Source organism: Fundulus heteroclitus, chromosome 11 (genome assembly GCF_011125445.2).
Source record: "Fundulus heteroclitus isolate FHET01 chromosome 11, MU-UCD_Fhet_4.1, whole genome shotgun sequence".
NCBI lineage: Eukaryota > Metazoa > Chordata > Actinopteri > Cyprinodontiformes > Fundulidae > Fundulus > Fundulus heteroclitus.
The window spans coordinates 24,456,917-24,471,343 of record NC_046371.1 but is presented as its reverse complement, the minus strand read 5'-3'; the positions used below and the strand labels follow the sequence as shown (position 1 = coordinate 24,471,343).

At 42.1% G+C, this 14,427-nt stretch overlaps 1 protein-coding gene across 1 annotated transcript in view; it reads left to right on the top strand.

Moving 5' to 3' along the window:
- Positions 1-13,563, top strand: part of zmp:0000001168 (signal-induced proliferation-associated 1-like protein 2) — a 58,576-nt gene extending 45,013 nt beyond the window's left edge. The window contains exons 10-16 of the mRNA XM_036143209.1: positions 132-524; positions 3,581-3,707; positions 3,813-3,945; positions 5,874-5,972; positions 7,517-7,589; positions 8,978-9,056; positions 13,235-13,563. Coding sequence (XP_035999102.1) covers positions 132-524; positions 3,581-3,707; positions 3,813-3,945; positions 5,874-5,972; positions 7,517-7,589; positions 8,978-9,056; positions 13,235-13,378 — 1,048 coding nt within the window. The 3' untranslated portion in view covers positions 13,379-13,563. The remainder of the gene's footprint in view (positions 1-131; positions 525-3,580; positions 3,708-3,812; positions 3,946-5,873; positions 5,973-7,516; positions 7,590-8,977; positions 9,057-13,234) is intronic.
- The last annotated feature ends 864 nt before the right edge of the window (positions 13,564-14,427 follow it).

Here is a 14,427-nt window from a genome sequence, read left to right as displayed (position 1 = left end):
GTACATGCATTATCCCAGTTATGTATCAGAAAGTGGCAAATCTCTCTGCTTTATCCCGACTTTTGATCAACTGACAAGTGCCATAAAGCTTTCGGAGGTTTGTTCTCACTACGTCTGTAATTGCCTTGCAGGAGTTTCTCTGAGCTTTACCAGAAAGCCATCAAGGATGCGGAGTGCAAGTCCGGCGAGGACCAGTCGGGAGTAGCCTGGGTGGTGGACGAGAGGGAAGAGGAGACCGAGGAGCAGGAGCAGACGGCGGGGGACCAGGTGGAGGCGGACGGGCTCGGCGAGGAGGAGCTCGCGGAGGATGAGCTGAAGATGGAGGGGGGCGGGGAGCCGCCGTGCGATCACCAGCAAAACGAGGGCGGTCACGGCCCGCTCCTCGCACCGCCCGCTTTACCTTTGCTGAGGGCTACGTCTCTGCAGGACCAGCCGGCCAATCAGAACAGAGAGGTCAGCGTCTCACAGCTCCCCCGCAGCGTTTCTTTGGAGAAACAGCTTTCCTTCACTGACACCTGTGATGGGTAAGTGTCATTAAAGCTGTTAAAATATAGCTGCCACATTTTTGCTCCAGCAAAAACTTATTCTGACTCTTTATGTTTTTTTAACTTGGGCTTAAGGAACGCCCATCTTCAATTTTGTTTCATACAAACAGGAAATAGAATATTTATCACACTTCAGCAATACAGTTTTGAGGCGATTTCAAGGAGTTACTTTACAATTTACGATTTTACTCTAAAAATCTAAAGTACATTAGAGAAAGTCAGCTGCTGGTTGGGTAATTAACTCAAGCAGTTATCAAGAAAGTCATTTTTTTAATGTACAAGTGTCAAAACTGGACAACCACAACATCTCCTTCACAACTTTCCATGAAGTCCCATAATGTGAAATAATTTAAGAGGTTGTTGGTTTTGCTATTAAACTATTTAGCATTGCTGCCGTTGACTAATCTTTTGCAGCGTTGAAAGGTGCCGACACGCACAAATCCATCAGTCTCCTAATAGAATAGAATAGAATTCAACTTTATTGTCATTGCACTGTCACAATTACAAAGCAACGAAATGTGGTTTGATAATCTGTTTGATAATCTGTCAAACGTTTGTCTGAAGGAGAAATTCTTGATCTCCCAACTTAAAATAAAAACCTAATCAACACTTTCTTGCATAAATAAAAAGTAATTACACTTTATTATACAACAACGAGCAAAGGCAACATCGATCTAATAGGGAAGTATTATTGTATTGCTAATCACACTATATTTCTTAAAATAATTAATTTTAGTAAAAAGAAATGATTGTATAGTCTACCTAATCAAGCTAAAAGGTAAAGTTTAATGATAAAGAAATGTAACATTTTAGAATATTATCTGAGCTGGTTAAGGCAGTCTCTGGGGACTGATAAACATTTGACTCGGGTCTCAAATGCCTCAAGTTCTAAAAACTACTTTTTGAAAGTGAAAAAAGTGAAGACTTTCAAGGTTTCAAACCCGACGTTTTCAGCTTCTTACACAAGATTCCCCAGGATGAAGAAGGAAAAGGGAGCGCCTACCGTGGGTCAGATGGAGCTGTTTAATCAGAACCGCTTACGTTTCTGCTCTTCGGTTCTCCCACCTCAGTCCCTCCATGGCAGCGGTTCCCAAAGTGGAGGTCGCGAGATGATTTGATGCTGACGATTTCGTATTTCCTTCTTTGTGAAACCGATACCAAAGTATGACTTTACAAGACGCTCTACTTTCCTTGCTTTAACACAGGGGGAAGGCTGCACTTTTTTGTATTAAGTCTCATGAAAATACTACTCTATTCTTGTCATTTTATTAATGTATTCTCACAATATTGTGACTTTATTCTCATAATTCCCAAAAAACTTTCAAATGAAAGGAAAAATAATCCCACCCTCCAAAAGGGGGTTGCCAATCTCTGGCACTGTAATTTTTAGGTCACAGGCTAAAAGGGTTGGGAGCCTCTGCTCTATGGCAGGGGTTCCCAAAGGGGGGTTCTGGCCCCGAGATGAGTTGTCAGTGAGTATCTTGCTTTCAGTATAGCAAATGTATGCCTTTGCTCATGGAAAATGTTTAAAACTACTCTACATCAGATAATATCAGAGTGCTTTTCCTTGCAAATATGTGAAATTAATCTCAAAATAGAGTTTTTTGTAGAAATGTAGAAATAATTTATTTTCTTTAATCTACGATGGCCCTGATACGAATTTTTTGGGAGGGGTGGAATTATGAGAATAAAGTCATAATACTGTGTTCAAGAATAAATAGCATTGCAAGAATAATGTTGTAATATTAAGAGAATAAAGTCATAATCTTGTTTGCACAATTGTCCTGATACTAATTATAATTATAATTTGATGCTGATGAGCTAAAAAGATTTAGTATTTTATTATGTGTGAAACCGATACCAAAACAGAACAATTTAAAAGATGCTCAGTGTTCCTTACTTTAACACAGAAGGGAAGACTGTGCTTTGTTTTAAGAGTCTCTGAAACCACTATCTTTGGAGTCGCAGGCTGTAAAGGCTGTATGGGATAGAGGATTAATCAAGGCTCCAGCGTCAGCTCTGTGTGGCCGCGGTACTGAAAACGCCAAACAGGACCGCTCTCTGCTTTTATTGGCTTTTGAATGCCTTGAGCCTCCTCACCTTAAATTTAAATAAGGGTGACATGTTAAAAAAGCTGACGATAGTTGTCACATTAGAAATGGGGCCCATTGAAACCTGGATTCAGACTTCTATTTTTTTGTATTGCTAGTGGCTTTTATTTTATTGTTATCAGAAATAAAAAGAGCAGTGATAGACGGGGGTAGTCACACCTCAAAGATCCCAAGGTAGGGAATCAAACCAGGGATGGCTGCGTTGGACTTTAACATTTTGGATATGGGGGCACCAGGTCTGCCGCTTAGCCTTAGGTTGTGTTTTTTAAAGCGCCATTCCAGATTCGAGAGACGGCAAGAACCGAAACAAAACAGCTACGCTTTAGATTTGGATGAAAAAAGGAAAGAGGAGGACCACATCCAAAGTCTTCAACTTCACCCTGAAGCACCAGGACAAACACAGAAAACTGGTTTTGCCACGAATAAGGCAGGTCATGAATAAAACCTTAACAGAGCTGCCGATCCTTTCCTTTAAAACACGGAGCCGTGTTGTGAAACGCGATGACAGCGCAAGAGCCCGTTTGTTTCCATTCAAGAGCTTATCTACGCGCTGCGGTCTCGCTCTCATCCTCTCGAGCATCAAGGTATCGGTGTCAGACTGTTTAATTACTTTAATCACATCTGCTAAGGCGGGAACTCAGCAAAGAGGAAACACTCATGCAGTTAGTTCTAAAATCAGACGCTCCTCGCGTTGAGCTTGATTTTTATCATCCCTCAAGCACAACCCGAATGATCTGGCTGGACTTAAGCGCATGCTGCTTTTTTTGTTTTTTTTGCTGACATTGCGAGTTCAATGTAGTTGAAACCTAAGCTCTCCTGGAGATTAGGTTTGGTTTTAACCACTGGATTGGATCAAAAGATTTGTGGATGTGTGTTTTATTTTATTTTTTCCCCCCCCCTACTATATTTCTCGCTGACGGACAGACACGTGTATGACAACGTGATGATGCAGGAGCAACGGCACGTCTACGAGAACGTCGGCGAGCTCAGGGACGCCACGCCAGACCTGATCCTGGCCGTAAAACCCAAAGTCGCCCCGGAGGACGAGCCGGTAACGCCTGAGCAAAAAAAAAAAAAAAACGATCCCCCTTCCACGCTCGGCCCCCTTCCTTACGGTGTTTTTTAAACGTCGGTCTCTGTCTGCTCCTTGATTTAGTTCATGGCCGCCGACTTCGGTGACGACAGAGCCTCGGCGAGTGATTGCTCCTTCTCGTCTTCCCGGCTATCGAGCGTAGACCGAGCTGAGAGAAACTCCCGGGCCCTCAGTCTTCATAACTCCATTACCAAGAGTAAGTGCGGTGCTCATTTCTGAGAAATTGTCCAGTAAAACGCTGAGAAAGATCGTGGGATGCAGTCACCTGAACCTTGCAAAGAATATAGGTTTTCTCTAGGTTTTTTTGGTCAAACTTAAATGCTTTGAATCGCCAAACCTATTTGAATATCAGACAAATGTAACTTGAGTAAAAAAAAATAGAAAAGAAAACCAGTTTTCAAATTGTGATTTTGTTTATTTAGATAAATGTTATCCCGAGTGACCTTGTCCGATGTGAAAAGAGAAATGACCGCTAAAGCAACAACAGTTTGTGACAGCTGGCGATGAATCTTTGACATCCATGTGGAAGGCTTTTTTTCCCATCTCATCTGTGGAGGATTGTTTTAATTCAGCCTTATTGGAGAGTATTTGTGCACAATCAGCTTGTTTAAGGTCATGACACAGCATCCAAGTCAGATACAAGTCTAGACTTTGACTATACCACTTCAAAACTTTCATTAAATGTCTTAAATGACTTGCTGGTATGCTTCGGATCGTTGGCCTGTTGCATAACGCAGAAGCTCCTACAGTCCTTGAAGAACTACTGTAACGGATAACTTCCAAAAGGTTCGGCTTTATTCGCATCGGTCCACATAATACTTTCCTAAACGTTGTGGGGATGATTAAGATGTGTTTTTGCCAACAAAAAACGCCATTTTTACCCATCTCTTTATTATTGTTGAATCAGGAAGTCGTAGGTTTGGACAGATTGTCTCCACGTTTTTTTACATGGCTGTATATTGTTGTTGTTGTTGTTGTTGTTGGGGGAGGAGGGGGAGGATCCAGCGAAACAGATGATCAGTTATGAGTGAATTTAGAAAGTAATACATGCAGAAAAATACGATGACCTTCGTTTATTAGTTCAAAACAAAGCTTTATTACAAGACAACAGCTGGCTCAGCGGCTCAGATGATGAGCGATCACACGTGTTTGCAAACCCGTTTGACCCTTAAATTCCTTTTTTTCCAGCTTTGTCCTGCCTAAAATCCATCTCGTCATTATCCCCCCCTGCAGTTCGTCCTGCGTCCTCTTTGTTCCTCCTCCTTTATGCGCGCTGCCCACTATTCCACTAATCTAATATCACCCCTGCTCTGCTCCCCCCCACCTCCCCGCCCCATCACTGCCATGAATAAAAGAGGGGGGGGGGGCATATGGGTAGTGGGAGGGAGGGTGTTTTAGGCTGCACCGCCTCCCCCCCCCTCCCTCCCCAAATCAAGGAGCCCCTCTTACGCCATCTGCTCTGCCTCTGCTGAGAGCCTCCTTGTTTAACCGCCACGAGCAGCACGATTGCTCATCATCTCCTCAGATTCCTCTGATTGTTTTGCAGTTCACTCGTTTACGGGAAGTCTGAAGGACTCGATGATGTGGCAGCGACACTTTACGCTCACTTATAAAAACCCAAGACGTGCTCGAGAGTAGCAGGGTAGCAACTGTAGCATCTTGGATTTTTAGAACGTACTTTGAAAATGATTTCGAAGCTTCAGCCTTCTTGGCTTTCATGCCAAACGCAGTGATGTTGCTCAGCTGTTGAACATTATTCAGATTTAAGTTTGTTGGTCTGTGACCAAAGGCAAATTTCCACACATGTGGACAAAAAAAGATGAATATTATTATCGTTATGAATTGTTGTGATTATTGGTTTTGTTGTCAGCAGTCGTTTACATCAAACCTTTCACAGACATGTCCTTAAAAACACCCTGCTCAGAATCTGAGGTTAAGGTAATTCTATCATCAGAGCAACACCGCCCCCTAGTGGGAGATCTTTATCGGTGCAAGACCAGAGGCAACCCAGATGCAGGCAACATCTGCAGTCCCATTTCGGCGCTAGATACCCCCTGCCTACACACAGAGATAGAGAATACCGCCTGTGGCATGATGATAGATCTTCAACCCTTTTGCTTGCAGTTCTCTCTGAGACAACAGATTCGACGGAGGAGGAGTGGCAGTCCATTGCCGACCTGGCGACAGCCTGCCGCAGCATCCTGGAAGCTTTGTCCAAAGAAGGTGAGGCCATGCACGGTTCAGAATGTGTGCTTAGTTTTTTTTTTTTTTTTTTGCATCCAAGTAGTTAGATGAACCGTAAAACTCAAAGAGTAACTTGATTTTCAATGTTCTGATCTTAAAAGTTGTATTCTTGCCGCCCTCTAGTGGGCTCTTCAGGATGCAGTACATTTATGTGATGAGAAAAAACACTTTTCTCAGTTTATCATCAAATCATAGCGGCCACTTGTTGTTTTGGTGACAACTTGGAAAAAGATCCTCACTTATTTAAAATATTAAATATTAGTAGGTGTCCAAAGCCATAATCTGACTAATGAACGCTTGATTATCCTGCTCTGATTGTCACCCATCAAGGAACATTTTTTTTTTAGGATGGAAAAGTCATCTGGGAAACAACATGAACTAATCTGGGATAGTTCTCCAGTTAATACACTTGACTATCACTTAGATAAAAGTAATCTGCATTCAGTGGCTTGCAAAAAGCGTTCACACCCCACAAAGCTTCTCGCATCTCTTCGTACTTAAACCTTGAGCTTTAGGGCCCGGGTGCAAAGAACGCGATACAGACTTTTCACACTTTTATTGCACATAAAAAAAAAAAAAAAAGCGGTGCGCACGTGTATTCAGCCCCTCTGAGTCGAAACTTTGCAGAACCACATTTTGTTGCAACTGCAACGGCAAGAGTTTTGCATAACACATCTAGAAGGTGTTTCTTAGTGTGCTTCGATTTAAACCCTTACATTGTAGCCCTGGCTCCATGTTTAGGGCGGCCGTCCTTTTGTAAGCTTGAAACCTCTGCGTCGGTTTCCTGATTTTTTGCAACCTTTAATAAAAGCCTCGCGGTGCTTACCTCCACCCACCTTCCCATCACCTCCACTTCCCTGTTATGCTGAACGAAGGCCTTTCCGATAGCATGGTGCTTCACGGCGGTGTTCTGATGAATACGCCGCTTTGCAGGTTGTCTGAAAAGCTCAGAGCCGGTCTCTTCTAATCAGAGCACCCCCTTACACATGTTCGCTGTGTCCCCTACTTTGCTTCTTATGACAAAATGCAAATGGGACCTCTTCTGCTGCAGTGCATTGTTTCAGCAGTGGTTGCCTCTCAGCAAAGGCCAGATTTGCATAACGCACGACTAATATTTATACTGTGCCGATTATCCCAACCTGACCTCCAGAGTTGTGTTACTCGGTTTTTATGACGCTGTTTGTTGACTTATGTTCTCTAATGAAGCTCTGAGGCCTTCGGGGGAATATTTGTGTTTATGGTGAGATTCGATTACGCACAGGCGGACTCTGTGTGCTAATTAGCTCACTCCTGAGGACAAAAGATTTTATTTTGAGGCGTCGGAACAAGGGGCTGAATACAAACACGCGCCACACTTTTCAGATCTTGTTCTGTTGAGGACGCTTAAAAGCACGTTGCCTCGATCTGCACCTAAAACGCCGCTGCGGTTGCATATCAACGGGGTGTGAACGCTTTTGCACGGCCACGTCACCGTTTTCCGCGCAACGCCATGATAACTTCCACCATCATGTTCCCCGTCGCAGACCGCAGGGCCGGGGATTCCTCTCAAGGAGGAGCTGATCAGACGGACGGCAAACTGAGAGACTCCAAGGACAGGTGGGTGGCTGCCAAGTACACACGAAACGGAGCAGCTCGGCAGGCTTGTTTGTTTTCGTTCGTTCTTGTGTTAACAGTCTAACACACACCCCCCCTCTCCGTTTTTAATCTCCCATGTTGCCCTAAGTTGGTTGAGACAAAGTGATGCTCCTTTTAGCTCCTACCGTGCCTCTTGCGTTGCATCTGTGCTCACGTGTCAGGTTGGTTTGTTCCACTGAGCTATATAATACACTGGAGTGCTGATTCTGCCGAAAAACTGAAGTCACTGGCCGCCATCTTGCTCCTCCCTACTCTCACAGAATCCCATAGGATTTGCTTGCAACAACAATAAGTTTTCTGGCTGTGTGAAAATATTTCACAGGTAATTCTACAGTCAGTGGATGTACTAACACTATCAACTACTAGGAAATTAGGTGCTGAAATATTTTACATGTTATTCATATAAAAAAAATATATATATATATATATATATATATATATATATATAAGTATGTGCATATGTATATATATATATGTATACACATATGTAAATATATGTTTTTGTATATTGTTATTTATACATTTATAAATGTTATATTTAAATGAATAAAATGCAAAATATTTCAGCACATGACTTTCTCAGTACGTGATAGTACGTTTTAGAACATAACATAAAAGTATATGACATTTGACATTTTTAAAGTTTTAAGCCCCCCCTGAACATGAGAAAATCCTCGTTATTCGATGCTGCAGCGCACATATTCCCTAGTTACTGGAGGGAGATAGGGAGTACCAATATGGCGGCTGGTGGCTTCAAAGTGACTCGTTCTAACAGCGGGCGATTAGCACTCCAGTGTATAATATAGCTCAGTGGTTTGTTCACATTCGCCGGCAGAGGGCGGCACGCTTCATCCCAATTAAATAATCCTAGCTTTGCAACTTTTCCCAACAACAAGCTCCTGGCGTCGCATCTACATGATAATGAACTTAAAAGCATCAAACAAGCAGCTGCATCATGGAAACGAGGAGGTGGGGGGGGGACCGAACCTTTCAACAACACAACGGCGCCATTATTCTCTTTCCTGCACACCGCAGGGCGTAGCCGTTATTTATGACTGCAGTCTGCAAGAAACGCAGCTCGGGATGAGAGCAATCACTCACGCGGGCTATTAAGGCGAATTGACCTCCGAAGTGTTGCTGTTTTCATTAGAGGTAGAAGGAGCAAAAGTGTCGCGCTTAGCCTCGACTCCACCACCAATCAGACAAATTGAGAAGTTCGCTCGACGTGCGTTCGCTGTCGAGCGACGACGGGAACGCTCTCGTCGTTCGTCAGTGCATTTGTTGATTTGTTTGGAGCGGGAACTAAAACCGCCCCGACTGTCTGCTCTCCGCTTGTTTCCCCGCTGCAGCGACTCTCCGGGCCACCTAGAGGAGAAGGTGACGCAGCTGGAGGCCATGCTGAAGAAGCTTCAAGATGACCTGCAAAAGGTGCTTTGACTTCTATGAATGTTACTCTCTTGTGACAGTATTTTGTAGCTCCAACTAAAAGAGTCAGCAGGTAGGGGAACGTATTTCTTTTTGCGCAGCTTCTGTCGCTGGAGCGAGAAGATTTCTGTGTGCCGAAGCAGCTGTTAGAAATCCTGCTGTCCACGAAACCACTTCAGGGCCCCTGCTGACTCGCTGTAGAGATGTATTAAATTATAAAAACAAAACAAAAAAGAAAACACTTTAAAAGATGTTTATTTATTTATTATTTTGTGTACAGAAACGTTCCTGATTTTTTTGTAATTTCCCCCGTATTCTGCTACTTTACATGTATTTATGGGAACTCCTGCTGTTTTTTTTTCCAGTACTTTCTTTCCTGCACATTTCCACCAAACATGAGTCTGTGCTGCTCTGTTGATCTTTCTTGTTGATGCCTCAGAAAACTGTATGAGATGAACTCAAAGGCTTCCTTTTGGACACAAGATCCAGCTGCCTTAAGAAACATAATTTCAACACAAAGTCCACTTTTTAAACAAAAGACAAACAAACTAAAAAAAAAAATTAAAAAAAATGTGGCTTACTCAGCAAATGGAGCTGCTCGGTCAGCCACACACACACAAGTGGCCCTTGTGTTGAAAGTTTATTTTGCCAATACTCTGTCTCTGTGTATGTCTTTGTCTGTATGATGCATGATATTTCTCCGAATTCAATTCTATTTTGATGAGGACTGCAACTATGACTATTTTCACTATTTACTAAAACAATGGCTGTTTTACTGAACAATCAACCAACTCTTTACCTCTCAATAATAATTACAGAAAACACATAAAACACTTACATAATTAAAGGAAGTTTAATGTACAAATCTTGACTATTATTGATTCATTTACGACCTTGTTTCTGAAAAATGAGAGAAAGCACGCTGTGTAAAATGTAATTTTTTTTTTTAATGATGCAAAGATTTAAACACCAAAACAATGTTTCTAATTTTTAAACAAAAATAGTTGTCATTCTTGAAGAACACACCATTACACAAAAGTGCCGAGCCATCTGTTATTTCTTTATATTTTCGCTGCCCTTTAGTCTTTTTTATTGTGTTTGAGCAATATGTCTTCGGGCTTTTTGAGAGTTGTTTTTTTGGACTTTGCTTTTTCTTTCACTTTTACCCAGCAATCACACATAACATTTCAATTGAATAGAAAAATAAACTGCCTTAGGTCAAAAGTGCTCCCGAATTGCCTTCACCAAGCATTTAACAGTGTAACATTTATAATTTAATGGCCAGGCCACAGAAGATTTTTTTTTTTGTACGTGATGAAATATTACACAGCATGATCACTGCAGCTCTCAGATTCCATGCATTCAGCCCATTTGCACCACAGTGACAGCATTTATGCTACCGCTACTCAAATAAAGGAGCAATAATAATATTACTTAACGTCATGCAAAACTATGCAGGTGCTCTGTCTGTGCTGATGATATTTACTGGCTTCAGGATGCTGGCTGCTTGAAACTGAAAATGAAACTGACAGCATGACCTACTTTATGGTTAGTTCAGCTAAAAACGATCTGACCAGTAGGGACACTCAGAACATTGAACTTTCAGTCCAGCATCGCCAGTAGATCCTTAATATGAAATAAGACAATTACAACCTGGCATAGTAATATATCCTGTCCTGATGCAGCAGATCATTGTGACTTTTACACTCCTGATTCCCGTACATACACACTACTAAAACCGGGAGTGGATTGGAAGCAACGCAGTTTTTTCAAAGACATAATAGGACTTGTTCTACAAAATCCCCTTCATTTCCTCATCCGTAGACGTGGATCAAACATCTGCTTCAATACACCATCACAGCAGTCCACTTCTTAATGACTTCAAAAATAAATTCTTCTCTGTTTAACCTCTAACCTACTCAATTCTTTCTCTGTTATATAAAAAAAATATATAACAGATACACATTTTGTGGTTTACAATTAAATCGCCAAAGTTAGGTATAATTTGGCATAATTCACCCCTATCATTGAGTTATCTGTTGGTGATTCAGCAAAATCAGCATAGTCTGACGGATACAAAGCCAAAGTGACTCTTTCAAAGAGTTGGCTGAAAACTTCACGTACAGTAAGTGGTCAACTGAAGGATCAAGCATCCTTCAGGTCCTGTATTTGGTCTTTGCTGCAGTTTCTCCTGCTGTAAATAGTTTTTTTTTTGTCTGACACTTCATGTCTTGTCCTCTATGTGTCTTTTTGCCTCATTTTTAAAGGACATGCTGCATATGTTTTGGTCAGGCAATAGGGCTGAGCTAAAAAGGCATGATAAAAGGCAGCTAAAGTCAAAAGAACAATTTAAATGGCATTCAAAAAGCCTGGAGAACTGTTGATTCAGTCGACTGTAAATGATTACAGGGATCTCGCCTTCCTGCAAGTGAAATATGAACAAATGAGTGTTTTTTTTTTTTAACTTGGACAGTGTTATGTGAGTTCATTTTAAACCTGATGCCAGCTGCCTACTTCATTGACGCTGAAATAAACACAACAAAAAAAAAAAAAAAACTTGTCCAATTTGGGAATAACTTATGAAAGTACCTAGCAGCAATGTAACTTGATTTATAGTTAGGGGTTTGAGATGGAAGCAATGTGATGAGTGAAATGTTATCAGGGGGAATCTTTATTGGACTAGCACAAAAAGAGATTTAGAAGCAATTAAAATTCAAGTGATTATGCTTATTAAAACCACAGTCTGCACCGTTACTCATTGCAAGGATCATTGTAATAATAATTCGTGCTTTTTCAAAAGACTAATCCCCTCTTTGAGATGTTTCCATGTCACAACCACAAACTTTGTTGTGTTGTTATTGACTGACGCAAAATGCAGAATAGTTGTGAAAGTAGAGCATTTTCTGAATTGTTTCTATAAATTCAAATCTGAAAAGTATAGCATACGCTTGTATTCGACCTCCTCGACTGAAATAGCCTTAAAATAAAGATGTGGTGCGTAATTTAATCTCAGTATCCCTACAGTTGTTCAGTAAAGGTCTCAGAGGTTTTCTAGAAAAGATGAATCAAAAAACAGAATCACAAAGACCAGGGAACAAGGCAAGGCAAGTTTATTTCTAAGGCACTTTTCAGTAACAAGACGATTCAAAGTGCTGTGGCAGGCAGGTCAGTGAAGTTCTGGAGAAGATTAAAGCAGGATTAGGTGAGAAAAACAAATTTTTTAACATCTCCCAGAACGCCGATCAAGACGTGGTCATCCGCCTAGACCGCGAGGAGAGCATTAATCAGGGTGCAGCCAGGAGCCCAGTGGCAACTCTGGAGGAGCTGCAGAGATCCATGGCTCGGGTGCAAAACCCTGTTGAATTGACAGCCGGTTCAAGAGTATGAAGTCCAAGTGGGTATGAGTATTATTGCATTCCCAAAGGTTTGGCATCAAGTTCAAAATGAATAGAAATGATCATATTTTTTTCCCATTTTTAACATTTTAGAGTATAATATATTATATTAAATTGATGTTCTGTTTTTATTTACCTTTTACACAGTGGGCAAACAAGGTTTGTATGGTTAACTTCTCAAATGCGATGAGTTGCTGCTTTTCTCTGTTTTGCAACAACAGAATCAATCCAAACATCACTTTGGGACTCTGGAAACGTTTTTGATTGTGCTTACATGCTACCCTTTTTTTCCTTCCTGTAATCAGTTTTGGCATCTGATGAATGCAAAGTCATAATTGAGAACTGTTCAATCATGAAAATACTCATTAGTTGCAGCCCTACACACACTTTGACTGATAAGGTGCTTGCTCATTTGACCGTCAGCCCTTAAAAGAACTGATTCAAATAAACAATATGCAACAGTAAAAATCAGCAAACGCTTGGTTGTTTTCGCCTGATTGCTCCAATCAAAACCAAATCTCCTCTGTCAGAGAACTGATCGGATCACCTTATTGGGGTTCTGGACTGCGAGTTTGTTCCCTCTCGCTGCTGTGCGTCTCTGCTCTGCCTGTCGCGTCTCTTGTTTTTTTGCGCACGCCCGCGAGCTTCCTTCGAGCCATCACTGTACCTGTCGCACCCACCCCCCACCCCACCCCAAAAAACCCAACCCACCCACCCACCTCTCGTTCCTGCCACAGCAATCTGAGCGACAGCTTCTGTTTTCTGTTGTGTGCCGATGTTTTTCAGGAGAAAGAGGACAAGGCGGTGCTGCAGGCCGAGGTGCAGAGCCTCAGGCAGAACAACCAGCGGCTGCAGGAGGAGTCGCAGAGCACAGTCGCCCGCCTCATCAAAGTCACTGAGCTGCTGTGTAACGTCAACAAGCCCTGTTAGGTCCCCCCCCATACCGCCACCCCCCCCCCCCACCCCTCGATGCTTGATGATGCAAATCCTGCAGAGCGCCTCGATGCTCGACACCGTTCTTTGATCATGTATAGATAGGTGCAAAAAGTAAACACACACACAGGCAAGAGTGGTCCTGCCTGATGGTGAGGAAGTATGCAAAAGAAAAAAAAAAACATAACTTGTAGACTGACTTGCACAGGCTGCTGTGAAGCGTGTGTGCGTGTGTGTGTGCGTGTGTGCGTGCCTGTGTCCCTTGCTTCAAATACTTGACAAGCTCTGCTAAGTAGCACTTACATAAGAGGTTTGAATTAAGACGGCGAGACACTGTATAGCATGTTTTTGTGGTGTCTAATGGAACATGACCAAAAGTGTACAAAACATAGTAAGAAGTATCAGCAGTAATATATGTGAATCGTAGTATCGCTATGTTTCCTGGCATACATGTAGTTGCAGTGTCTTTGCAGTGTGGTTTCTGCGGCGGCACTGGCGGGAGGGTTGGCCCGAAAAATTAAAGCGCGAGAAAAATAATAAATATGCGACAATTGCGAGTCTGCAGGCGGCCTTCTGCTTAAAAAGATTTAATACTGCTCAGCGACTGGCCTCAGAGCGAGGTCCGTTATGTAAGGACACCACCCTCAATCTTCACTTCTCAGTAGTACTGTATGTAAGTAATTCTGTTTTTAGGAATAAACAATTTAAAAAAAAAAGCAAGGGGAAAGGGACTGGTAACTGAAAAAAAGTTAAAAAAAAAAAACTTGATTGTTTCTTCTGGGTTCATGTTTTGAAAAAAAAAAACGGCATAGAGAGGAACTTGAAAAGGGTTGTAATACCTCTCCTGAAGACTCACACTCTGGCAGGAACGAACTGCTTCAGCCTCCTTTCATGACTGCCTGTAGCTGTTTATCTTCTAACCTCACTGTTGTAGCAGCCATAACTGTAGAAGATCTCCTCCTGCCGGTCTGAACTGCAGCTGTTATTCTTCAGCCGGCAAAAATAGCTTTAGGTGGGAGAATGAATCACCTGGAACTGATGGTAAA